At 31.8% G+C, this 26,132-nt stretch overlaps 2 protein-coding genes and 1 pseudogene across 3 annotated transcripts; all 3 read left to right on the top strand.

The window, feature by feature from the left end:
- Positions 1-10,233: 10,233 nt before the first annotated feature.
- LOC114182292 (uncharacterized) lies at positions 10,234-12,309 on the top strand. Of its 2 annotated transcripts, none has more exons than XM_028069135.2 (3): positions 10,234-11,310; positions 11,454-11,567; positions 11,729-12,309. In XM_028069135.2, the coding sequence occupies exons 1-3, from the start codon at positions 10,724-10,726 to the stop codon at positions 12,213-12,215; spliced, it is 1,188 nt and encodes a 395-aa protein (XP_027924936.2). In that variant the 5' UTR covers positions 10,234-10,723; the 3' UTR covers positions 12,216-12,309. The 2 variants fall into 2 exon arrangements, with proteins under 2 accessions (XP_027924936.2, XP_027924935.2); XM_028069134.2 differs by having other exon boundaries at positions 10,243-11,310; positions 11,717-12,309.
- Positions 12,310-14,668: 2,359 nt separating this feature from the next.
- LOC146887256 (protein FAR-RED IMPAIRED RESPONSE 1-like) lies at positions 14,669-25,727 on the top strand. The gene is made up of 3 exons (XM_085672074.1): positions 14,669-15,499; positions 15,588-15,816; positions 25,618-25,727. The coding sequence occupies exons 1-3, from the start codon at positions 14,669-14,671 to the stop codon at positions 25,725-25,727; spliced, it is 1,170 nt and encodes a 389-aa protein (XP_085528200.1).
- LOC146887257 (cationic amino acid transporter 8, vacuolar pseudogene) lies at positions 16,041-22,937 on the top strand (annotated as a pseudogene).
- Positions 25,728-26,132: the final 405 nt, after the last annotated feature.

Below are 26,132 nucleotides of genomic sequence, written 5' to 3'. Positions count from 1 at the left end.
TTCGCGTCTAAGGCTCTATCGAGTCCAAAGACTAGGACCTCCTACTACTCCTCACGACATAATCCATTCTACTCTACATGAGCATGAATGATTATTGGAATTTCAGGATGCCATCCAATACGAATTCCTCATGTCCTTACACACTAACAAGCTCTTATGAATTTCCCTTGAAACTCCATTACAAACACAACTTCTCATCATTCACAATCATCAACTATTCAATTCTCACTATGTTCATAACAACATTTCAAGCATATAGGAGGGTAACTGCACATAATTACAATTCTTCATATCATTTCACTCATTAAAACAAGACTCCAAGCCATCCACTGCAGTGACCCTTGCCCAAGCTAGAAAATCCATCCTAGCGAGAGGCCGTCTCGCTCAGGCGAGTCAATCTCGCCTAGGCGAGACTCTAACAGTGGCGAAATTAAAAACCTGAGCGAACTCTCGCTCAAGCTAGGCTGGTTCGCTTAGACGAGGACAGCTCTCGCTTAAGCGACTCTAGCTCGCCTAGGCGAGACTTCGAGCAGGAACAGGGGTGATTTCTCTGACAGTTTCGCTTAGGCGAGAGCCACTTGCCCAGGCGAAAATACCAGTTTTCAAGCCTGTTCTTACATGCAAGAGTCCAGATTCATCATAAAATCATCAAGACACAAAAATCACGCAATTCAATCATCAATTTAATAATTAAACATGCAACTCAGACTTATCAAGACAAATTCTAAATGATTTGAGTAAAAATTCGTTAACCCCCCTTACCTTTGGAATTTCCACTAGAAATTACTCTTCAACCAAAGATAATACCTCAACCTCCCAACCTAAGGCACTGAATTACAAATGCAATTGGTGAGAACAGATTCTACCACAGTCCAAAATGCTGGAATTACTTAGAATTCGAAAATCAGAATATGAGGGGGATATAAGTTGACTTACGCGTAGGAAAGGAAAACTCAGCTTGGGGAAGTGGTTCTGATCTTGCTTCAGCCCTAAATTATGCAACAGGAAAGAGGGTTAGACCTACTGCAGCAAAGTTTTGGGTGAATTTGGTAGAGAGAAGGCAGAGAAAGAGTAAGGGAAGGAGAGGGTATTAGGGAGAGACAGTGGGTTTTTGTTTTTTATAAAGTGGTGGCAGAGAGGGGTTCTCACATAATATCCTATAAGTTTAGTAATATTTGTTGTTCCTATATTTTTATCAATGATTCAATATTTTATCTTTAGTTAAATATATTTCTTTTATTTATTTTTTACTCAATTGTGTTTTTATAATTTTTTTTTATTTTTAAAAGAGACTCAACGTTATTCTTGTATTAAAATGTTAATGTCATTTCTTTTTTTATCCTATTATTAATTCGATAATAAATATATAAAAAAGGTGGATAGTTACATTAACAAATATCGGCTCATCATCTCTAATGATAAAATGATTCCATCGATTTTTTCTAGAAAATTAGGGTCACACTTAATCAAAAATAGATAAAATAATATTAAATTATTACTACTAATATAAGTACTAAACCTACTATGAAATATATCTAATATAAGTAATTCCTCAAATATACGAGATCTGACGTGGTCATAATTATTCATATTTTTTATAGAAATTCACTTGTACAGTTATTATTTAAAAAATATTTCAACTTTATACAAGCCGCGATAAACATAAGATTGATAATATATAGAGATAAAAAAAAAACATCGTACTGCATGCAGTATAGAAAAAAAGAAGAAGATAGAAGTACATTTACCTAATTGAGCACGTTAGAATCTTTGTGATCACAAGCTAAAGAGAAAAGAAAAGAAAAGAAAAGAGAATAAAAAGTAAAATTTATGTATTATCATTACGAAAATCTTATTCACAATAAAAAAATATAATTCAAAAGAATACAATTTGTGGATTACAAATATTTAAATCATGCAAAGATTAATAAATATGAGTGGCATGGAAAGCACAAAACTAATTATCAATAAAAAATAATTCATAACGATAAATTATTCATCAAGAAGATCCATATATCGGTGATCAAATTTAATTTCGAAATTTTGTAAAACATAATCATCATTTTTATCAGGAGCACCAATCTTTTATTAGGAATGTGTTTCTGTAAGTAAAACAATTTGGTAGGTGGAAAAATAGTTATTAATAGTAACCTATTTTCTGGATAATTAATGCGGTTAGCAAAATATTATTACCAAACTCCAAGTGGGTCTGCTATAACACCAAATTATAATCAGATATTGATTATTGATTAATGTTCTTTCATAAAATAACTATTTTATAATCAAGTTGAAATTTTGTGAACAAGCTTGTCAGCACCACTAAAGTTAAAGACTATCCCACAAGAAATTAAAATAAAAAAATATGAATAAATTAATTTCATTGATTAATAATTTATTTTGGCTATACTTCCGGATCTAAGGCCTATGGAGAGCCTTCGAAATTCTTCAGAGAATTTGAGTAATTAAATTGATAAATTTATATATATATATATATATATATATATATAATAAAGTAAAACTTATTTTATTTTATTTCTATTCTTTTAATTTCTTATAAAAATGTCTCTGAATGAATCTTAAGTTGAAATCAACATTTTTAGATTTTAGAAGGAAATATATGAAAAAGTTTATCTTATATTTTATTTAATCTTGTGTATGTGTAACCCACTATGACGAAAGACGTGAAAGAATTCAAGCTTTTTCTCACTCTCATCCTTCATTTAATTTTCCTGCTCCTCTCTTTTTCTAGAAAACTTTTATCTTTCTTTTATCTAATTTCATTCCTTTGTAAATTGTGTTTTTTAAAAATCGGATAGTAGTTGGAAAGTTTAGGATAATTTTTAATCGATCAAATTTTTAGAGTAAGTTTTTATTTATTTTAAAAGTTATTTATGCGAATTTGTCATCAATTTTAGTGAAATTAGTTCAGAAAAATAATCATTAATTTGGTTAAATTTATATTAAAATTTGATTATATTTAAAAACTTTACTATAAGTCCTTAAATTTTGATGAATTATCTTGCTTAAACATTTGGAAGTAAAGGTAAAATGTGCTTAATATCTTGAGTTTTTTTTTCCATAGAGTTGTGTTTTTGTTTAAAATATATTTAAATGTTTGAATTTGAAATAAGATTCGTATAGTTTGAATGAATGAAATTCGTCATGTGTTATGATTTTTGTATTAGATTATTGTTTTTTAGATAAATTAGTTTAGGTTGTAATTATTTGAAGAACAATATTTTATATTAGTTTATGAGTTTGATGATAATATAGAAGTATCTATAATCAATTAAAATGACGAAGGTTGAATTGAAATCAACGAAGATGATATTTGAGAAAAGATTGGATTGTATTGATCATTTTAAAATGTTTAAAAATTACATTTAATAAAATGACTTTGAATAAAACATTTGAAAACTGATTTGCGTAGTTTGGTTTTTAGATGTTTTTACTGAAGAAGAGATTCTTGCTCAAGCTCAAAACAAAGTCAACTTTGCTTTTTAGTCTTATTTTTACTCAAGAGAACAATATATAATTATTGTTTTATTTTCTTTCCTTCTAGTTTCTATTAATGGTTTTATAAATATATAATGAATTAATCTGTGTACTTGATTGATACGTGATTTTGTTTAAGTGAATTATATGGCATGATAATGTTTATTAAGAATGATGCAAATTTTATTTATAAATATTATAGTTTAATTAATAAAATATTTATACTGTCTTAATTAAATCACTTTTATTTTTAAATATATTATTATTATTATTGGGTGCAACTTATACATTAATAAAAGAAAAACCAAAAGAAAATTATAAATTATATGAACTCAAACTACTCCCTCCCTCTGACAACAAGACATCGTATACATTGCTGCAATTGTCTGACAATATATAATTCAAAATCATATTTTCTCTACCGTAACACATGTTTTACTGAAAAATATGAAACCAAGATGATTTAAGTATACATTATTTATTACACTCAATTAATTTAACCCAATTTTCTACCGTAACACATGTTTAATATAGAATATGAAACCAAGATAATTTAACTGTGCATTTTTTATTACAGTCAATTCAAAATCAATTTAACTCAATTTTAAAGGAAAAAATCCTTCCTAATAATATTATATTTGTGCAAAACTAATACGATGAGATTTATGCTTATATATAATTCTTAAATATGCCAAAAAAAGTTAATTTGATTTCTAATAAAATTTCTTATTCTTTTACATATCTAAAAAATATTTTATTTTATTTTTTCTCTTTGAAAATCTTTTACTCTTAAATGGTCCCTTTGAAAACATATATTTTATCTTTATAACATTTCATTTTAATAGTATAATAATATGGAAAAACATATTAATCAAGTATTATTAATATAGTCCTTTTAAAGATAAAACTATAATAATGTAACATTTATATAACATTTATACAAACAAACCTTAATTATTACTAGATCAATCAAAGACTTTAAAACAAAACATTAAAACTCATATTCTCATTGTATCTAACAATTCAAAATATTGATTACTCATCCTTTAGAGGTGTCTGTGCATCTTCATCTGCTCACAGAATAATGGTGGTGATCATCACAAAAAAAAAAAAGAAAAAAAAACACAACAACCAACAAGTACAAGGATAAGCTAGCTGAAAAGATATATGTATATATATACACACACCATTTAGACAGTGGCGAAAGAATGAAGGGACAGGGGGAGCTAGGGGTGTCAAAACGGGCCATCCCGACCCATTTTGGCCCGGCCCGTTTTTGGCTCGTTTTAAATGGGCCGGGCCGGGCTGGCCCGATAAGGCAAAACAGGTTGTTTTTTTGGGCCCGACCCGTGGGCTGGCGGGCTGGCCCGCCATCCTTTTCCTGATATGTTCATTTTGTTGTCCAAAATCAGATTTTAAATCAGGTCCTGTATATAAATGTAATAGTACTACATATGCATTAATACAACAATAACCTGCATAGTGACTATAATAATAGTCAGGGTGGTCTGTTATGTAACACAACCAAAGATACAACGGCGCTGTTTTCTCGCTTCTGGCAGCCACGCCGTGACTCACGGTGGAGGAGAAGAAGGTATGGCCAACGGCGATGTGGTGGCCAGCGTCTTTCGTGGTGGCCAGCGGCGAGTGGGTGGAGGAGAAGCGAGTCTGTGTGTGTGGCGCAGAGATGAGAATCGGGAAGGAAGAAGAGTCGCAGAGTTGTGGTTTTTGGTGGTGGGGGGCGCGCGCAGTAGTGAGGGAGGAGGGATAATAAAAAAAAATAAGGCACGTGTTTATTTGTTTTAGTAAGTGGTACGGGTCGCGGGCTGGCCCGTTTTGACCCGCGGGCTTGACGGGTCGGGCTGTCATGGGCTGGCGGGCTGAAATTCTTGGCCTGGCCCATACTTTTTCAGTCGGGCTGGCGGGCCGGTCCATCGGGCCAGGCCCATTTTGCCATCCCTAGGGGGAGCCACGGGTCCCCAACAATTTTTTTTACTTTATTTTCTATATATTTAAAAAATAATATCTATAAATTATTACTTTATTTATATTAATTGATTTTTATTTTATTTTATTTTCTATATATTTAAAAAAATATATTTATATATTATTACTTTATTTATATATTATTACCTTATTTATATTAATTTAGTTTGAAAATTCTTTTTTAAAATTTAAAAATCACATTTTTTTCTCTATTATAATTTCTTATACTTTTTTATTTAGTTTCTCTCTTCCGTGCTTCCATTTCTTTCTCTCGTTTTATTTCCATCTCAATTTTCACCATCAATTCCTTATTATTTTCAAAATCAAATTGCACTACGGCAAAATTGAAGAGTTAAGGAACTTTTTTGATCGAACAATTTTTTCTTGAGTAAGTTCATCTTTTCTTTTTTTTTTTTTGAAGCAATATGTTTCCCTCTTGTATGTTGTTTTTCTACGCTCTAGGCATATCTCTATCTCTTAGAGATCATAAACTCATCCTTTAATTGTTGATCAAACTCTTCTTTGTGTAGATAGAGCTATTTTAGGCTTTGAAGTTGTGTAAGGGAAGAACAAGATTAGGAATCTACCCTAAGGTAAGGAAGCTAATCATTTAGAAGTTATTAGTTTTCTTAAAATATTGAGTCTTGCTTTTAAGATTTAATTTGGGATATTCATAATTTTATCTTTTTGTAAATAGGTGAGAGGTGAAAATTTTATATTAGAAAAATTATGATAAAGAGTAAAAGAATTGATTTTTTTTTTCAAGAGGAAGGCTTGTGATGAAGATGAAAAAAATGCATCTACGTCATCTAAAATTGAGAAACTTCATGAGAATCCAAATATTAAAGAATCAATTACGTCTCAAGACTTCAATCGACACAATTCGTTTTTTATCACTTCAAGCTTGTGCTTTTAGAGGTCATGACACTACAAGAATGTAATGTATTAGCGTCCAATATTTGGCGTCGGCTTGGAGACGAACTGTGTTGGAGTCGGCTAATCCAACGTCACACCGACGCTAACGAATGTGATTCATTTCAAAAATATTTAATTTTACAATTGTCGTTTCAACTTTCACTTTCCCCCTTTCACTTTCCCCTTTTCGCGAAAATAACATTTCCCTTCCACGCTCTGCTCTCGAAGAACCCATTTCCCTCTCCCCTCTCTGGTTCCGAACATGCGAGTTTCCCCTACCCCTTCTCTGTTTCTACTAACCCTTCCACCTTCTTGAAAACGTTTTGATTCTCTTCCCCTTTCCATTCCAATTTTTGTGAGCCCTAGATATAGTGTTTTGTGGTGGATTGAGCTTCGTTGAAGATCGACAAAGGGGTTATCGTGAGAGACGAGCAGAGTGGTGGCTTCGTTGAGCTTGAAGGGTGTTCGAAGTTGTGGTTTTATTGGACATTGCAAGCTGTAGCGAGTTCATCCCCGATTTGTGGCAATCTAGCACATATTGTGCTCTGTGAAGGTACTTGGTAAGCAATGGAAACCTTTATGTTTGTATTGGTTATTAATATGCAGTAAGTAACCTAAAAGTTGAGAACTTGTTTGTTATTAAAGGGTCCCGAATGTTGAAGTGGAAAGGTGATTGAGAAGGTGTTCAGAGAAGTGTTGTGTTGGCTGAAGGTTTAGCTTGTGTTGCCGTGGACATTAAAGGTGAGTTTTTGGACATTGTATATGGTATAATTTGTTTTGAATGCATTGTTTATAGTTGCCGGCAATGTGTATAGGTCTTTTAATTATAGGTATCATTCTTATGTAAACCCCATACATATCTACAACAACCCATTGAAGAAGGCCTCTTAAAGTAGATAAATTCAGTATAGTTGCCTAGATCTATATTGAGAAACTTTTCAAGTAACTTTCCGTCTTCCATATTAAATCAAAGTTAGAGAAACTTTTTCATGGCAAAAGGATCTTCAAAGTTGAATTAAAAGGGGTTATTAGAATATAGAAATTACCATGGATAATGCCTGTTAAGTGCAGATGGATACTGGAGAATAAATAGCATTTTATTGCAATGCATACCAGAGAAGTGCATTTTTAGACTTTATCTTTTATGGTATATCATTTTTCATTTTTGGAGTTTGGGTAAATGATTATGCATTGTGCAGTGATAATTATATTGGGTGCAATTACTATATTGAATTAATATTATTTTTTTTTTAAATATTTTTTTGTTTGCGTCGGCTTTATCGTGGGCTTGACCCACTCTAAGTGCGTCCACTTCGGGCGTCGGATTTGCATCCATGGTCGTGGCGTCGGTTTTTTGGAGGACGCAAAAGCGACGCTAACTATCTTTTAGAGTCCGTTTTTAACACTTTGCGTCGGCTTTTGGCCCACTCTAATACGCATTTTTCTTGTAGTGTGATGAAAGTACTGAAAGTCATTGAAAGAGCGTAAAAGAGCACTCTGAATAAAGGTAACTTTTGTTTTTTTATATATTATTGTTGATGATAAACTTTATGTTACTCTTTCATATATATTATTGTTATATTGTTTGGATTCTATTGTCATGAGTGCTTATTTTGAATAAAAAAAATGTAAAAAAATTAATTTTTTTTAATTAAAAGAAATTAATTTTTTTTTAATTTAAAAATAATAATTTATATATAACAAATATAATTTGGCCCCCTTAAAATTTTTGGTCAAGTTCCGCTACTGCATTTAGATATATTTACATATGCATCATCAAACTGTTCTAGACACAATTATCCTGATACATGCATTTAATGTCAGAATCATTAGACATATTCAATTTTGGTGGCCACTACTACTCTACACAGCCATTGTCAATGGGTTTCATCCTACCACTCACAAGGTTAATCCCTTCTGGGTCTTAGGTCATTATCTTGCCCTCAGACTATAACATTTTGCTACTCTCACCACATAATTCATTCTACTTTATATGAGTGTGAATGATTATTATAGTGTCATGATATCTCCTTGCTTGATCCATGCATACGATAAAGAAAATATAGCAAAAGGATTTTCCCCATGAAAATACCTTATAATCTATCCATTCATACTATTGTTTCCCTTTACAACCCATCTACATCATTAGGCTCACAATTAATATCATAAAAACAGGAAAAACAAACAATCATAGATTTCTCATATAATTCCAATAATCTCAACAAAGAAATCAATGGCTCATGCTTGATACATTCACACACATGACATACATACAACAATTTCAATTGGGTCTATACATTCTCACACAAGCATTCGAAAACACATATTAGAAATCATACAACATATGTCTCTTTTAGAAATAATTAGTTTCCATCCTTTAAACAAAACAACTTTTTGATGTATATTGCACCATATATTTCTCATATATTTCCAACAATCTCAACAAATAAATCAATGGCCCATGCTTGATACATTCACACACATGGCATACATACTACAATTCCAATTGGGTCTATACATTATCACACAAGCATTTAGAAACACATATTAGAAATCATACAACATATGTCCATTTTAGAAATAACTAGTTCCTATCCTTAAAAAAAAAAACTTTCTCATGTATATTACATTGCAACTTAACAACACATTTTACAAAATGTTTGAGACTTTAGAAATAAAACTATAGCTTCTACAAAATTTCAAAAATTACGTTCTTACATTCAAATTAAAGATAATTGAGTTAAGAACACAATGTAGAAAGAATCAACCTAATTAGACAATTGTAGAAAAAGTTATGCATCGAATAAACAAGGTTAAAGTTGTCAACAACCTAATCAACTTACAAGAAAAACTAGGCTCACTACAGATCTCTAACTCAAGATCTAACCAATCACAGTAACAAACTCAGTGTCTAGGACCCGTTGTTAAAATTTCAGCTTAATTTGACGATCTCGAAAACACCATTTTCAGACCCCAAATCATACATGTAATGACTTAAACTTGTTCCTTTTAAAGCCTACACATGAAATATACATTTTATAGCACCCAACATGAAATCAAGACCTAGAATTCCAAACAATCACAATTGTTCCGGTACACCCAATAAATTCCACTCACTTAGGAGTCAAGATCAAGCGTAGTTTAAATACTCTTTTCTTCCTTCATCCTTTGAAACGTCTTTTAAGAGCAAAACCGTGACAAAGCTTCACACTCCAAAGCGAATAATAACGAGAGAATATAGATATTTAGGGAAAAAATTGTTTAAAGATAAAGGGAAAAGAGACAAACGGGAGGGAGAAGTGAGTTTCTTTTCTACTTAAAAAAAAAAAAGTCTTATGTTTTGCTTTTTCCTTTGAAAATTCTTTGATACGTTTTTCATAAAACAATGACATGCCAAGTCAACGTAGACAATTCAATGGCAAGAAATGGAATACAAAAGAAATCAGAAATCAAAAGACAATATTTTATATTTATTAAAACCAAAAAAAAAAATATCTAAAGCACATTTGAAGAAAAAAAAAACATATATAATTCTTTATAAAAATTATATGAAGAAAATTAAAAGGCTTATTAAACACGCAGCATATAGAGGGTACAAAATAGAGTAGTGTCTGAGTGTGACCCAGTTTAAGGGCAACCATGCAGAAAAAAACATGACGGTCGTTGTTTCTGCAATTTTCAAACCGTGCCAGCCACTGCTACGTTACCTCCATCACTTCCACTCACCAATCACAGCTCGACTAAGGTAAAGACAACACATTTTTTCTTAAATACACACAAACTTAAAATCTTGTGTATATAAATATGACAATAATATAAATATACAATCTTTATTAAAAAATAGGCAAGTGGGAGGCCTAACATAGACAATAAACATAGGCATCTAACAAAGGAAGCATCTTCCTTAGGTTGCTCCCACCTTTTGTTGGGTCCCCTTTGACATTATACCAAAGTCAATGCAAAAACCTTGCGAAACTAAAATAAAAAACACTAAATCCATGAGGGAATTAAAAACTCAAGAACAAAACAGTCTCACTTTCGTATCGACTTTTCATCTCTATCCTTTTCTAATAGAATCCATTTTTCTTCTCAGTATAAATAATTAACAATTACTCAACTGGGTCAGTGCTCCACCAGAGCATTCTCTCTTCTCTTTTGGTTCATACAAAAAGTCAGCGCCATTCTCTGTGTCTGCAATTTCACCTTTGCCCTCTAGCAGTTGTTGTCTCCATCGGGTACAACAGAAACAGAAGAACCAGACAAACACAACTCAGATTTGTTCTGCGAGGATTTCTAGGCATACCCACCACAACCTTTTCTTCAAAAAATGACTCATGAGGATTGGGATCTCTTTGCCATCGTTAGAAGTTGTAAAGCTGCCACCTTTACTGCCACCACAACCACACAAAACCCACCCACCGTGACTTCCACCGCCGCTTCTATATCTCCGAACACCACCTCTTGCTTCGATTCCGGCCACGAGAATGGCTCATTCTCTTTCCCCAATCTTGTGCAGCCACCGACCAATGAGTCTCAAGAGCTTCACCAGTTGCTAATAAACTTCAACCCCACCACCACCACCTCCACCATTTCTAGCACTATCACTAGTGCTATTGGCATCAATCCCAATTCCACTTTTTCTGAAGTTGCGGGATTCATTGGACAACAGCATATACAACAAGGTCATCACCATCATCTTGTTCCTGCTCCCACAAATCACACCTCCATTGGAGCACCCTCCACTACTGCTTTTGACAGATTCCAACACCAGCACCAGCACCACCAACAACAGCATCAAGCCCAAACCCCAGAACAACAGTTACAGAAGCAAAATCTGCCTCAACTTCGAGCATCCCAAACAAGTCCTATTCTTTCACCAACTACGCAATCACAAACACCCAGATCAAGAAAGAGGTAAACCATTTCAATTCCCGATAATAAACGCACTTTACTCAATCTCATTACATTAACAGAAAAACTCAAACTTTTTTCCCATACGGAATACCCCATACGATAAACCCACCACATCTTACATCAATTTCCATTTTTCTCCACAGAAAGAACCACCAGAAGAAAATTGTGCGTCATGTAACCGCAGACAACCTCTCAGCAGACTCATGGGCATGGCGAAAATATGGTCAAAAACCAATCAAAGGCTCTCCGTATCCAAGGTAAGCAAATAATCGAACACCTTATATACGTATATGAAACATTCTCTCATCAGGTCACAGTAATGTATTCACAAACACTACACTTCGAATCCCGTTTTTGATCACAAGAAAAACTCATTCAGCATAGTCTAAGAGATTTTATTTCATAGGAACTATTACAGATGCAGTAGCTGCAAAGGCTGTGCTGCGAGAAAGCAAGTGGAGCGAAGCACCACCGAACCCAACACGTTCATCGTCACCTACACCGGCGAACACAAACACGCCAAACCCGTTCACCGGAACTCCCTCGCCGGAAGCACCCGGACCAAGCCATCTCCGACCCGTTTACCCGAAGCCAACGAAGCTGTTTCTGGTATCAAAGAAAACGCGTGTTCATCGACTTCTGAGCTTTCTACCACGTCGTTGAAGTCCGGCACGCCGGAGAACGAGGAAACAGTCGCCGCCGGCGAACCTGATTTGCCTGCCATGGAAATTGACCCTGACGCGTTGTCTGATAACGACTACGACCTTCTGATACCCAACACGGGTGCCATGTCGGACGCTGTTCTCTTGGGGTTGACCAATGGAGCTGAAACAAAGACATCGGATCCGAATAGCGAATCCGGGTTGACCCAGTCCAAATCAGACCCTTCTTCCAACCCGTTGTAGACTCGGATCAGTTCATGACCCGTAAAACTTGCCATATTCTTGCGTATTGTAATGGTACCAATTTTTTATATAAATATATAATTTTTGTCTTAAATTATGCATATTTTTTTGTAAACATGTATAAAGATTACTCTAAAAGATAATTCTACACTTTTTTTCTTGTTTAACCCTAATTATTTATTTTAAGAACATCTTTATATTGTTTCTTTGAGTTTTCTCTTCGGAACGTATCAATCAAGTAAAGATGTACCTTATTTTTATAGGTGTTAGATTAAAAATAGTCTCTTAAAAGTTAGTATTAATGTAACTTATTATGTTATTTATACATTAAGTTGAATAATATTATATTAATTTAAAATATAATCAAATTATAATACATAAATAAATATAAATTTTACCAACACATAAATTTATGATCAAGGAGGGAGAATTATTCAAATTTTGGAAATAAAATCTTGATGAAGTTTTTTTTTTTAACTTTTTTTCTATTATAAGCAGGAATAAAATATATGTTTTGAATGTTACAAATGCGTTGGACTACTTTTAGCGATTTATACTTAGTTTACATCACGTTTTAGGACACTCAATTATATTATTTTTTAATGTTGAACATAATCATTTATTTAAGGTTTAATTAATCGGAAGGTACCCAGTTTGGTACCAGAGTGTCAAATTGGTACCCGCTTTTAAAAAAGTATCAATTGCGTACCCAAATACATTTAAGTGCATCAATTGGGTCCAATAATTTAGACGCCGTTACTGTGGTTAACGTTGACTGATTTAAGTTGGTCTGAGAAGCAAGAAAATAATACGTGGCCATCAGAGAATTAGTGACGTGGATATTGTTGGTGGGAGAAGTAATTTAACGTTATGGTGAAAATTAAGTGTAGAAGGCAAATAATTAAAAACGAATTTTGGTAAAGTTACTGGTGTAGTTCGAAGAAGAAAAGAGGGGAGAAGTCGAGACCGGCGAATCGATTCGCGCTTGCTTTCACTGGCAATCAGTACATGATCGGAAGCATCCTTGACAGCGACGTGGGTTTAGCGGTGGAAGAAAGGTATGTGTTCCTGCCATTCAGTAGACGAACCACTGGCGCAGGCATTCACTGCCATTTAGGGTTTTTGGTTTTGTCTGACATTGTGGTAATTTTTGGGGTTTTGTTCAATGTATTGATTGTTTTGTGTGCTTTTATTGCTGTGTTGTTGTTATTTGTATTGTGGTGCCGGTGTTGGTCCCCCACTTTCAGATTTCTTTATTCATTTGGTCCCCCATTACATGTGACGGTGACGGTGACGGTGTTGCGTTTATTGTGTGGTCCCCCTTTGTTCATTTTGTCGCTGTCTTTGTGTGTTGGATGGTATGGTTTGTAATTTCTTTTTGATTGTTTGGGCATTTTCATATGTGACAGGGATATATAGATAGGAATATAGTACTTCATATGGAAGAAAATTTCGAAGTTGTTTTTCACCATGGGGGAAGGTTTGTTAACGATGGGTCACTGAAATACGTTGGAGAGAGTAATATTTTGTCATGTGACCTAGACAGATGGAGTTACTTTGAGATTATGTCCATTTTGAGGGAAATGGGATACGTCAATGTGAAAGAATTGTGGTATTCAGTAGGTGGAGGTGTTGTATTGGATGGAAGGCTGGAATTACTGAGCGATGATAGAGGTGCATGTCACATGGTGAACATCGCCACACTAAATGGTCAAGTGCACCTATATGTGGTGCACTTCGTCTGTGAGCTTGTAGTAGTACATATGATAGAGGGTGGGACTGAGACAGAAGTTCGTGTGGATGGTGCAGTTGAGGGTGAGGTTGATGTGGAAACTCGGGGTGATGAAGAACCTGGTGTGGTGGGTGGGGTTGAGGTGGAAGGTGCAGTTGAGGTGGAAGCTGCAGGTGAAGGTGAGGGTGATATGGAGGCTGCAGTTGATGTAGAACATGTTGGGGTGGAAGTTGGTGAAGCTCCTGCAGATAAGGGTGAGGGTGAAGTGGAGGTTGAGCATGATGACCAAGCTGCTGAAGTGGGTGGTGCAACTGAGAATGAGGGTGAGGTGGAGGTTGAGCATGATGAAGAACTTGCTGAAGTGGGTGGTGCAACTGAGAATGAGGGTGAAGTGGAGGTTGAGCATGATGAAGAACATGCTGTGGAGAGTGAGGAAACAGACTATGAGGGTGATGATGATTATGAAGTGAGGAGTTGGACTGATTCTGAAGAGGAAGTAATGGGTGAGGATGAGTTATTTGATGTTAGAATTGAAACCGAGGAATTGGAGGATGATTTGTTTGATGTTACTATTGAAGGAGGAAGTGACCCAAAGGGTGAAAATGTGTTTGACAGGGGGTTGTCTGATAAGGAATGGGAGTCCGAGACTTTAGATAGTTGTGGAAATAATGATGCAAGTGATGATGATAGAGATAGGTATGGTAACTTTGGGATATTCTCCATGCCCAAAAGTATGGAAGACTATAATTGGGAAGTTGGGACGTACTTTATTGATAAGGAAGAATTCACTGACGCTATTAGAACTTATGGTGTCCAAAGTGGGAGAAAGTTAAAAATTTTTAGAAATGACAAAAGGAGAATTTGTGTGAAGTGTTTGGGTGCCAAGGGTAAATGCAAGTGGTATGCATATTGTGCTTATAAAGCACCACAAAGTACATGGCAGTTAAGGAGAATTATCGACAATCAAACATGTAGTAGGGAATTCAATGTGCGTTTGATGACTTCAAAGTGGTTATGTGGAAGGTTGGAAAAATCACTCAAAGAGAACCCAAATATGAAGTTGACTGATTTGAAAAACAAAATTGGGAGAAAATGGAACATTGGTGTTTCAAGATCAATGGCCTTTAGGGCTAAGAGTATGGCATACAAGAACATTGATGGGTCATTCCAAGAACAATATAAACGTGTTTATGACTATGCACATGAGTTGTTAAGGTCAAATCCAGGTTCCACTGTCAAAGTCCATGTTGATGAGAATGAGGGCAACCCAATTTTCAAACGACTATATGTATGCCTCAAGGCTTGTAAAGATAGCTTCTTCTGTTGTAGGCCTATTATTGGTGTAGATGGCTGTTTTTTGAAGGGAAGATATGGGGGAGAACTGTTAACAGCTGTGGGCAGAGATGGAAATGACCAAATGCTTCCATTGGCATACGCTGTGGTAGAAGTAGAGAACAAGGAAACATGGACATGGTTTCTTGATTTGATGATAGAAGACCTAGGAGGAGCTGAAATTTGTTCTAAGATCACTTTCATGTCAGACCAACAAAAAGTAAGTAACTATATCCATGTGGTATTTGATGTTTAATTGTGATTCCTTAATATTTGACCAATCAATTGTTATGTTCTAAAAATTACAGGGACTGCTTCCAGCATTGCAAGAACTGTTGCCTGGTGTGGACCAAAGATTTTGTGTACGTCATATATATGCCAACTTCCGCAAAAAATTCCCTGGAAAAAATCTGAAGAGACTACTCTGGAAAGCAGCATATGCCACACACCCACAAGCATGGGAGGCTGTGATGAGGGAGATTAAAGAGTTGAATGTTGATGCTTTTAAGCATCTCATACAGATTCCCCCAAGGCATGTTTTTAAATATTTTTTTATATTTACTGCAGACGAAGAACCTCACCACAATGATAGCGAAAACCCAATTCTACAATTAGGGCACAACACAATCTGATTTTTAAATATACCACCACGTCACTGTACAATTATTTTTTCAGCCACAACTGCTCTTTAAATTGACACGTATCCATTCACAAATGCCACATCATCTCATTTTTAACGCCGTTTCTCACAATTTAACGGTATGGACCCAATTGATACACTTAAACGTATTTGGGTACGTAATTGATACTTTTTTAAAAGCGGGTACCAATTTGACACTCTGGTACCAAACTGGGTACCTTCCGATTAATTAAACCTTTATTTAAATAGGGTTAAGTATGTTTTTAATCTCTAAACTTTCATTTAAAATTGGAATTCGTTCCTATCTAAAACTTTGATACATTTTTTTCCCTAAACTTTAGAAATAAATGAATATAGTCATTTTAACCCAATTATGCTAACTTTTTTTTATGTGTTGAACGTGTTTTTCATGTTAGTATTGAAGTTGTTTACGTTGTTTAACACATTCCTGATTCAATATGTACCGAGAAATATGTTCGACACCTTAAGAAAAGTTAACGTAATTGAGTTAAAAGGATCATATTCATTCATTTTTAAAGTTTAGGGACAAAAATGTATTGAAATTTCGGATAAGGACGAATTCCAATTTTGGGTCAAAGTTCAGGGATTAAAACATATTTAACCCATTTAAAATAAATATAAACAATAATATTTTATTAAATTTTTATAATAAATTAAAATTATATAGTTTAAATTATTATGCAAATTGACGTACATAAAAACAGTTAAACTTATGAAAGTGTTGAAGAATATATTTATGCTTTATTTAAAGATTTTACTGTAAGATAAATTTTAAATATACATATTTTGCTGTTTTGTATCATATTTATTGTTTACATAATTGTATATGAAGGTAACTATTAGTTAATATATTTAGACTTTCCAGTTTGAAATTTTTTTAATTTACATCGTTACGATGAATTATCACATCTGAAATTTTGTCACTTTGAAGATTAAGCTTCGTCACGGTTTTAGATATTTTATAATTAATCTTTTGAATAGGCTTATGTACGAAGTCAAACTTTTACACAAGGTTAAGTATTAAATAAACCTATGAAATAAACTGGTTTCCCGACATTACTTTTTAATGAAAAAAAAAAAACAATTTGAGGATGGTAACTTGTTTTCATTTGTTTTTATTCATTTTTATTTATTTTTTGACAGGGACTCCTGAATCCGTAATCAAATATCATTTGGCTAAGTAAATTTATATTTAAAAAATACTTTTTTTTGACATACCAAATTCTTTTTTATTAACATGTATTTCGTTTAATATTATTACATAATAAAGATTTAATAACATTTTAAATGTTTTAAAACAAATTATAATTAATAAATATTTGATAATTCATTTATATTATGGAATATTTTTTATATATAAAACAGTAACTGCGGAAGAATATTATTATCAAAAAGAGAAATTTTGTTTGCTTGTGATATCTTGTTGACCATGTCAAAGTTTGAAAGACATCATTATCAAGGTGGTGGCATGGATAGCACCAAAACATACCCAATTTATTAAGCATGTAACATTTAAGTTTTTTAAATGAACAGCATTTAGGTTTTTTTTTTTTTTATTAAAAACGGTGATGTTCTGTAAACCTCAATTCATAAAACTTTTCTATATTAATTATTGTTAGAGTAATATATTTTTAGTTAATATCAGCGAGGGTATGTAGGTATTGTCCGATTTAGAGTATTTTACTTCCGTCACGGTTTTGTTCTTAAAAAACACCTTAAAGGATGAATGGAGATAGGAGTATATAAACTTTACTTGACCTCGACTCGCAATGTGGGATTTATTAGGTGTACCGGAACATTTAGCATCATTCATTAATATTGAAACAATTTATATAACAGTAAATCAAGAAAAAAAATTAATAATACATTACAATATTTTTAATCCAAAAAGATTGAACAAATGTCGGTAACTTTACATTATAATATCGAAACATAAGTTTTTTTGGGACAAATTATATACACTAAAATTAAACGTATTTGGGAGGTGGGGTATTATAAACTAAATTAACTTTTTTGATCATGATAAACTTGGTAACTAAGGGTTATATATGTATACATGTTTTAACAAAATTATATAAAAGAAAATGCAAGAATTATTTATAGAAGGTTTGAAAATGAATGTGAAATGACAAATTTTGAAATGCACAAGTGGGGTGTTTCATGTGTGGACTCAATGTAAAGAAAAGTTCCCCACCTGTGCAAACCCTAATTTTGTTTTTATTTGATCTATTAAAATGTATTTCTCTTGTACCAACTAGTAGTTGGCACTGAAGTCAAACCTTTTTTATTCCTAGGAGGATGAGCTGGTCAACCATGTTGTATTGACTCTTTTCATGTTGTTTCAATTATTGTGCAAAAAAAGGTCACATTTAAGGTGGGAAAAGAAAACATCTATGTTCATGGATATAGTATTGTTTGGGACAAGTATTTAATTAGGGTTGAGTGATACAAGGGTTGTTTAATGGTCATTGTATGATGTAATATGAATGATGCAAGTTGTTTTAATATAAAGTTTTGTAAATTTGTGAAATTGTCAAATTATTTTAAAGGGGTTAAGGGGTGACCTAGGGTTGGGGTTTGAAGTGGTCTTAGGAAGTCATATTCTGGGAATTAAATTCAACTTGTTTAGGTCATTGGGAGTATGTTTCTTGAAGAAGATAAATAATTATTATAATAAATGGTCGGTTTAGTTCTCACTTCTTTTTAAATAAGATTTTTTTAGGTTAAACAATCAAAATAATATCTTAAAATTATAGAAAGAAAAAAATAGAAGAATTTTAAGTTGGTATGTTGAATCCTTCCTACAATTTTTTTTAAAAGATAAAAATTATATTGATCAATATCACATATATCCTCAAAAACTAAGATGGGTGTAGAAAAACCCAATTCTTTAAACAGAAATAAGATGGGTGTATTACTCAAACAATTATAAGTATGTGTGGTCTGTTGCATATTTGGGACTCTTGCTGGTTCATGGTTGGAAATGGGCTTCCTTTTCACTCTCGATCTCGGCTTTTTTTATGCACCTCCAATATTACTAACTGTACCCTCATTCTACATATGAAAAAAGAGAGAAAGTTTGAGAGAGAAAGAAAGAGAAACAGTGGGTTTGGTTGGAAGCTTATTTTGGAAAGCTTGTTTCGACTACATTTTCCAGAGAGCTTGTTTTACAAATTTTGTTCGAGAATGCATCTCATATATTTAAGATAACTTATTGTAGAAAACTCAATCTCAGAAGAATCTCATATGCCCTAGAAAGCTTATTCTAGAAAAGTAGTTTTTAAATTAATTGTATATGTTCTAAAAAGCTTGTTTCAATAATCATATTCCAAAAGTCCTATTTTAGACATCATGTTTAAAATATTTCGGATAACTTATTCTGAAGTATTTTTAGAATAGATGATTCAAAAATCATTTTTACAAAAATATCAATTTAAAAATAATGGGACTGCAATTAGAAATTATTGAGATGCATGAAGAAAAAGCCTTTAGTCTCTTGTAGACTATAACAAAGCCCACAAAATGTTGCCGGCCAAACTTCTGAATCTGTCTTCAAACATTTGGTACTTGATACAGAAGTCACGATGGGTTTCGATTGGTGAGTGATCTGGTTTTACCATAGGTTTGAACTAGGTTAGTTCAAGAAAAATTCAATTATTTTAAAAGTGGATTGAACTGAATTGGCTCATTGGTTCATTTAACTTATGGATTAAACAGTTCAAGCCGGGTTGAAGATGAATTGACCCACTTAATCCACTAACATTATTTTACAATTTTTTTTTGTTTTAAATTTTTTAAAATTTCATATTTTTAAATACTAGAATGTTGCTCAATAATATTTGAATAGTTTGAATGTTTAATTAATTTGTTTGTCATATACGTTCATACTTTACTTTTTAACTATAATCTTTTTAATAATATTTTGAGAATTAGGTGAACACTTTGATTCCACTATTATGACAAATAAATTAAGTCAACTTTTACTCTTATTGTAATGCAATCAATATATCAAATAAATTGTAAAAAAGAACAACACTCCTAAGTGAGTCAATTCACTAACTCATCAATCAGTGGAAGATTGACCGGGTTGCAAAATTTTTGACTCATCAAAAAGTGAGCCGGATTGGACTAGCTTTTTTTTAGCGCAACTCATGATGAACCAATCCATATGAACCGAGTTGGCTCACTTTGACACTCCTAACAAACAAATTATTATGATTATTAAACTTCAATTTAAAAAAAAAAAAAAGACATAATGTAGATTTTGTTTCTATAACAATTTCTATTCATCTGCATGTTTTATCGTATAGTTATGATTTCATCATTTTCAATATTTACAGTAAATTATATAATAAACAACTTTTCAATTTGGTCAGATTGTCAAATTAATATAACGTGAAAAGTGATTTTTTTTCTTCTTAAAATTAGGTGTAAACTTTGTTTTAAGAAAATATGTAAGCAAATTATTTTGCAGTAAGTGGTTGTGGTTGAGACCAACTAAATCATAGTAAAAATTAATAAGATATCATAAAGATATTAAATGAAAAAAGTATAATCATAATAAAATTACAAAATACTATTTATTATTGGTTTGATTAAGATGTTAAGAAGTGAATTTTAAATATAACTTAATCTCACAACCTAATATAAGGTAAGGTTTGCACCTATTTATATATTGTAAAGTGGCCTTATATTTAGTCAATGTGAGACTTTCAACTCATCCTTTCACACCGAGTCATATACATTTCGAGCATGAGACTAGACATTAATGAGTGGTCTAATAGCGGCCAGATAGCGGATGAAATAATATACTCAACAAACAACAAACTTCACTTAGATAATTCTAACCATGACTCTAATACCATGTTGAGAAGTAAACTTTAAGTCTAACTCAACCCTACAATACTAGTTTGTGAGGTGAGGTTTGCACCTACTTATATATTATAGATTCATCTTATCCCTAGTAGATGTGAGATCTCTAACACACCCCTCACATGAGTGTGAGACTGGACATTAATGGGTGGTCTAATAGTGATCTAATACCAGGTGACATTGTAGGCTCAACAAACAACAAAATCTCTTGATAATGGATGACACAATAGGCCCACAAACAACAAATCTCTCTAGGATGAACCCTAACCCATGACTGTGATATCATGTTAAGAAGTGAAATTTAAGTCTTACCCAACTCTACAAAATTGAGTCATATACATTTTGAGTGTGGGACTAAACATTATTGGTTTGATTAAGATATTAAGAAGTGAAATTTATTTGGATGAGTGTGAGATTAGACATTAATGGATGATCTGATAATGGTCTGATAGTGGGTGACACGACAAACTCAATAAAAAAACAATTTTTCTGATGGCAACAAGTGACACAATAGGTCCAACAAACAACAAGTCTCACTAGGATAGGCTCTGACTTATGGTTCTGATACCATGTTAGGAAATTTTAAGCTTGACTAAACTCCACAAAATCGAGTTAAATACATTTTTGAGCGTGAGACTGGAGATTATTGGTTTGATTAAGATGTTAAAAGGTGAACTTTAAGTCTAAATCAACTCCAAAAAAGAAACTTGTAAGCTGATATTTGCAACCTCTTATATATTGTATAGTGACTTTAACTTTAGTAAAAGTGAGACTTCCAATATAAGAAGAAATAAATTTATAAATTATTAGGCTAAATTAATCTTTTAGCCATTATTTTTGTCAAGAAGTGTCAAGTTGGTCCTCCAAATTTTTTTTGTCTCAAATTGGTCTTACTTTTTTTAAAAGTGATTCAATTTGGTCATTACTGTTAGTTTTCACAAACCGTGTTAAAAGTCAGTGTCACGTGTCAATTTATGGTTTTTAAAATTTTTATTTTATTTTAATTTTAGTTACACATGTCACTTCAAGGTTGTGTCACGTGGAGATAGTCTCAATTTGATATCTACATTTGTTTTTTAGTATGTAGTCCCAATTTTTGTAGAAAGGAAGCAAGTTTGTTCCTCCTAAAATTGACACTCAATTTATTTTTGGTATAAATCTTAGGGTTAATTATGTTTTTCGTCCCTCAACTATTGCTAATTTTTTGTTTTAGTCCCTCACCTAACGTTTGCACTATCTTAGTTCCTGACATTTTAAATTGGATGGAATTAGTCCTCAATTTTAAACTCCATTAATTTCAATTGACACTTGTCAAATGGAATGACATATCAGAATCTGTTTTCAGTTGACTTAAATTTTTTTTGCATGCGGTTATTTTTTTGGTAACTTGTGAGGGTTTGTTCTGTGCGTCCTGCTCCACCACTCCACCAGTGGCACTGTCACAGTGGTTCCTTCTTCCTCAAAGTTTATGGCCACCACAGATAACCACCGCAACACCCACTACAGGCGCGTCTCGCCTGCGTTGACAGCAGGCCAGCTCCTTCGATTTCTCTCTTTTACGCGACTCCGCCTTCCTCTTCGCCCTCTGTTACACCGAGTTCGTCGTCGACATTCCAGTTGTCGGCGGCTCCTTCTGCTTCCTTCGCATCGAGCTTGGCGACTTCCTCGCCTTCGTCGCCGCCGGCAACATCCTGCTGGAGGTTCAAACTCGGGTTCTTCTCATTACCAACGACATTGCAGTTAGCGGTACCCACAAAAATTTAACCTGGCTGAATTCCCTGATCACCACATTGGTGATCACATTCATAATTATAATCGGCTTCATCCACGGAAAGGCATCGAACTTGTCGCCATTTACTCCTTTCGGCGTAAACGGTGTGTTCAACTCTGTTGTCGTGGTGTACTGGTGGCTGAAGAGACGAAGAAGCCTTTGAGGGATATCCCCATTGGTCTGGTTGGGTAAATGAGCATGGTTACGGTTATCCACTGCTTGATGGCTTTGTCCCTTGTGAGCATGGTGAAGTACACTAAGATTGATGCTGACGCTGCTTACTCTGTGGCCTTTGTTCAGATTGGGATGAGTTGTGCGAAGTACCTTATGGCCTTTGTTCATTCTTGGCAATAGTTGAGGGACTAAAAACATAATTAACCTTATGTTGATATTTTTAATAAAATTAACAATTTTATTAAATATTTCTAGAAATATTTAATAATTAAATTTAAACATTATACGAAATACATGTTTGAAATCATGTTAGTTAGAGTTTAAATGTGATTATTAAATCTACTTGAAACGGAACACAAATCATGCAATAACAAAATACATGAACAAATTAAAATTAATAAGTTAAATAGTATAACTCAAGATTCAAGTATTAACTCTATTAATTCACCCATGAGTTGACCTAAATATTCCGTATAGATTTTAAATTTTGTTTAAAAATGTTTCTATAAATTGTCAGTGCCACGTGGCATTGTAATTGAAGCAACTCTGTCTGATTGACACGTGGCACGTTGACTAACAACTCTGTCTGAAAGGGACCTAATTGAAGCAATTTTCAAAAGTTGGGATGCAATTGACACTTTTTTAAAAATGGGTACCAATTTGACACTCTAGTACCAAACTGGGTACCTTACGATTAATTAAACCAAATATTTAATAAAAGTTTCAATTTTAGTATGTATATCAACATAAGATTTACACAAAAACTAAATTAGGTCTCAATTTAAAGAGAGGCAATATTGTTTTATTTTTAACAAAAATTGGGACTAACTTAAAAATAAAAAATAAATGTAAAGATCAAATTGAGACTCTCTTCATACACAAAACCTTGAGGTGACATGTGTAAAAACTTTTAAATTCAAAAAAAATAAAAAAAATAAATATAATTTAAAAAAATCACAAATTCACGTATGACACTAACCGTAAGAACTAATGACAATTCAACAAATTAAATTACTTTTAAAATAATCAAGAATGAATTGACACAAATAAAAAAAACTAGAACACACTTATACTTCTTAACAAAAATAATAACTAAAAAGAATAATTTAGCCTAATATAATACACAAATTAATTATCCCTGCACCACTATTTGTCTGTTTTAGGTAAATAGATTCAATTCAAATAAAATCTAAATTTAATTAAAAGTTAATGCAATTAAAATTTTACCTTTTCTTTTTCAGATGCAACTCTATTATTTCTTTTAATGAAATCTTAATTAAAACAAAATTAAATCCAATTAAAAATTAAGAATGTTCTTGACTACACCCTTCATCTACTTCTACTTGGCTAAATGAATGGTTTAAATTAAAATAAAATCCAATTTAAGTATAGGTCCATCTCTTATAAAATTAAGAACATCAAAAGTTAGATTTGAAAATACAAACAATTTATTATGCAATAAGCGTTATTTAATCTTATATAGTACTACTTGTTTGGTGCAAGTTACAAGAAATCAATAAATACTTAATGTAGAAACATGTTAACCTAATATTCAAAGATTAAAATATGTTTAACTGAAATTTAATTTGAAAGCACAAAATACAATAAACGTTATTTAGTAGTTTATACACTTAGTCTGCTTGATTGATTGATGCAAGTTCCAAGAAATTCAATATATTTATATTTATATACGAAGAATTATATTATTTCATTATTATTTTAATATTAAAAACCGAAATAATTAAATTTATTAATTAAAATAATATAAATTTATATAACAAATTTTCTAAATACAAAATTATCTTTTAAAATTTTTAAGCAATTCTGATATAGAATAAGTACTTTTTAATTTTTATGGTAAGTTTATGTAATCAATTTTTTTATATTCCAGAATAAGTACTTTTTAATTTTTATGTTAAGTTTATGTAATAATTTTTTTATATTGCTAAATTTATGTATTTATAATTAATAATTTCAAATTTTAAAATATTATTTATTTTTTTAATATATGGGATTTTGTTAGTTATCAAGAATTTTGTAAAAAGTTATCAAGTTACAAAAAAAAATTCAATGAAGTCTTAAACTGATACTTTAATTTTATTTTATTTTTTTAAAACTTTTAATATGTTTAACATTATTTTTTGTTGGTTTTTATATAAATTTAAACTTTTTTATGTTTAATTATATTTTAATTTTTAACAACATTAAAATGTAAATATTTTATTATTTAATTATTTTTAAACTTTTATAGGTAAATATTAAATAAAATATTAAATGCAATCTCATAATACTTAAGGATATTTTTATCTTTTAAATAAAATAAAACTGCGTTATTTAAGTAAGATTTTATTTATTATCAAAATTAATTAATATAATCACTACTCTTTTATGATTTAAACACTAATTAATCTTTTATATCTTAAAATGTCAAGCTACATGAAATTCAATAAATATCTAATAAATATTATATGGTCCAGAAATATTTAATTACTTAATTGAATATTAGTACATTTTGATGCCTTAGAACATTAACCAATCATATAGTTACAAAAAATCAATAAATATCAAATACAAATTTTAAAGATCTAATTATATTGGGCTAATTTGATTTGTAAATAAATACAAATATAATTTATCCCATGATAAATTATATTTATTGAATTTCATGTAGCTTGTCATTTTAAGATATAAAAGATTAATTAGTGTTTAAATCATAAAAGAGTAGTGATTATATTAATTAATGTCATGTGAAACTCCAAAAATATATAATGTGGACCTAGCAATTAGTTTCATGGTTAGAAATTTGGTTTGTAGCGTTTTTAACTACAATCATTTACAATTCTAAACATCACAAATGTCACACTTTTTCATAATGTTTTTTTTTTTATATATAGGAAAGTGATTTTGTTCACTATTAAACACAATAAATATATCCACATGAGAGAGCATAAGTTGAGACCTCATTATTAGCTTTTTCAAAAATATTAAAAGTAACAAATAACAATTAATATATTTATTAATAAGGGGATAATTCAATAAATGTTTGCTTTCATTTTCTCAAGTTTTCTTATTAAACTATTATTCTGCTGCTTTCATAATTTACGTTCTCATCATACAAAAATTAAAAATAAACAAAAAATTGGCTCACAAAAAAAGTAAACAAAAATAATGCTCACATTATTTCATAAACTTCAAACTTCGTCACATTACACAAAGTAATACATTTTAGATCAATTTTTCTTTTTCCTTATATGGAAAAAGTTAATAAAAGAAAATGACATACCATGTAACAACATACAACCCAACCTCTCAAGAAAGTTGTTGCCATGGTAAAAAAATATGAACATAAACCCTTCTAAGGTTCTCCATATTCAA

This window comes from Vigna unguiculata, chromosome 4 (genome assembly GCF_037176805.1).
Source record: "Vigna unguiculata cultivar grain cowpea cultivar isolate G323 ecotype 2 chromosome 4, ASM3717680v1, whole genome shotgun sequence".
NCBI classification, from domain to species: domain Eukaryota; kingdom Viridiplantae; phylum Streptophyta; class Magnoliopsida; order Fabales; family Fabaceae; genus Vigna; species Vigna unguiculata.
Note: the sequence above shows the minus strand (reverse complement) of the source record. Positions and strands in the feature narration are given on the sequence as shown.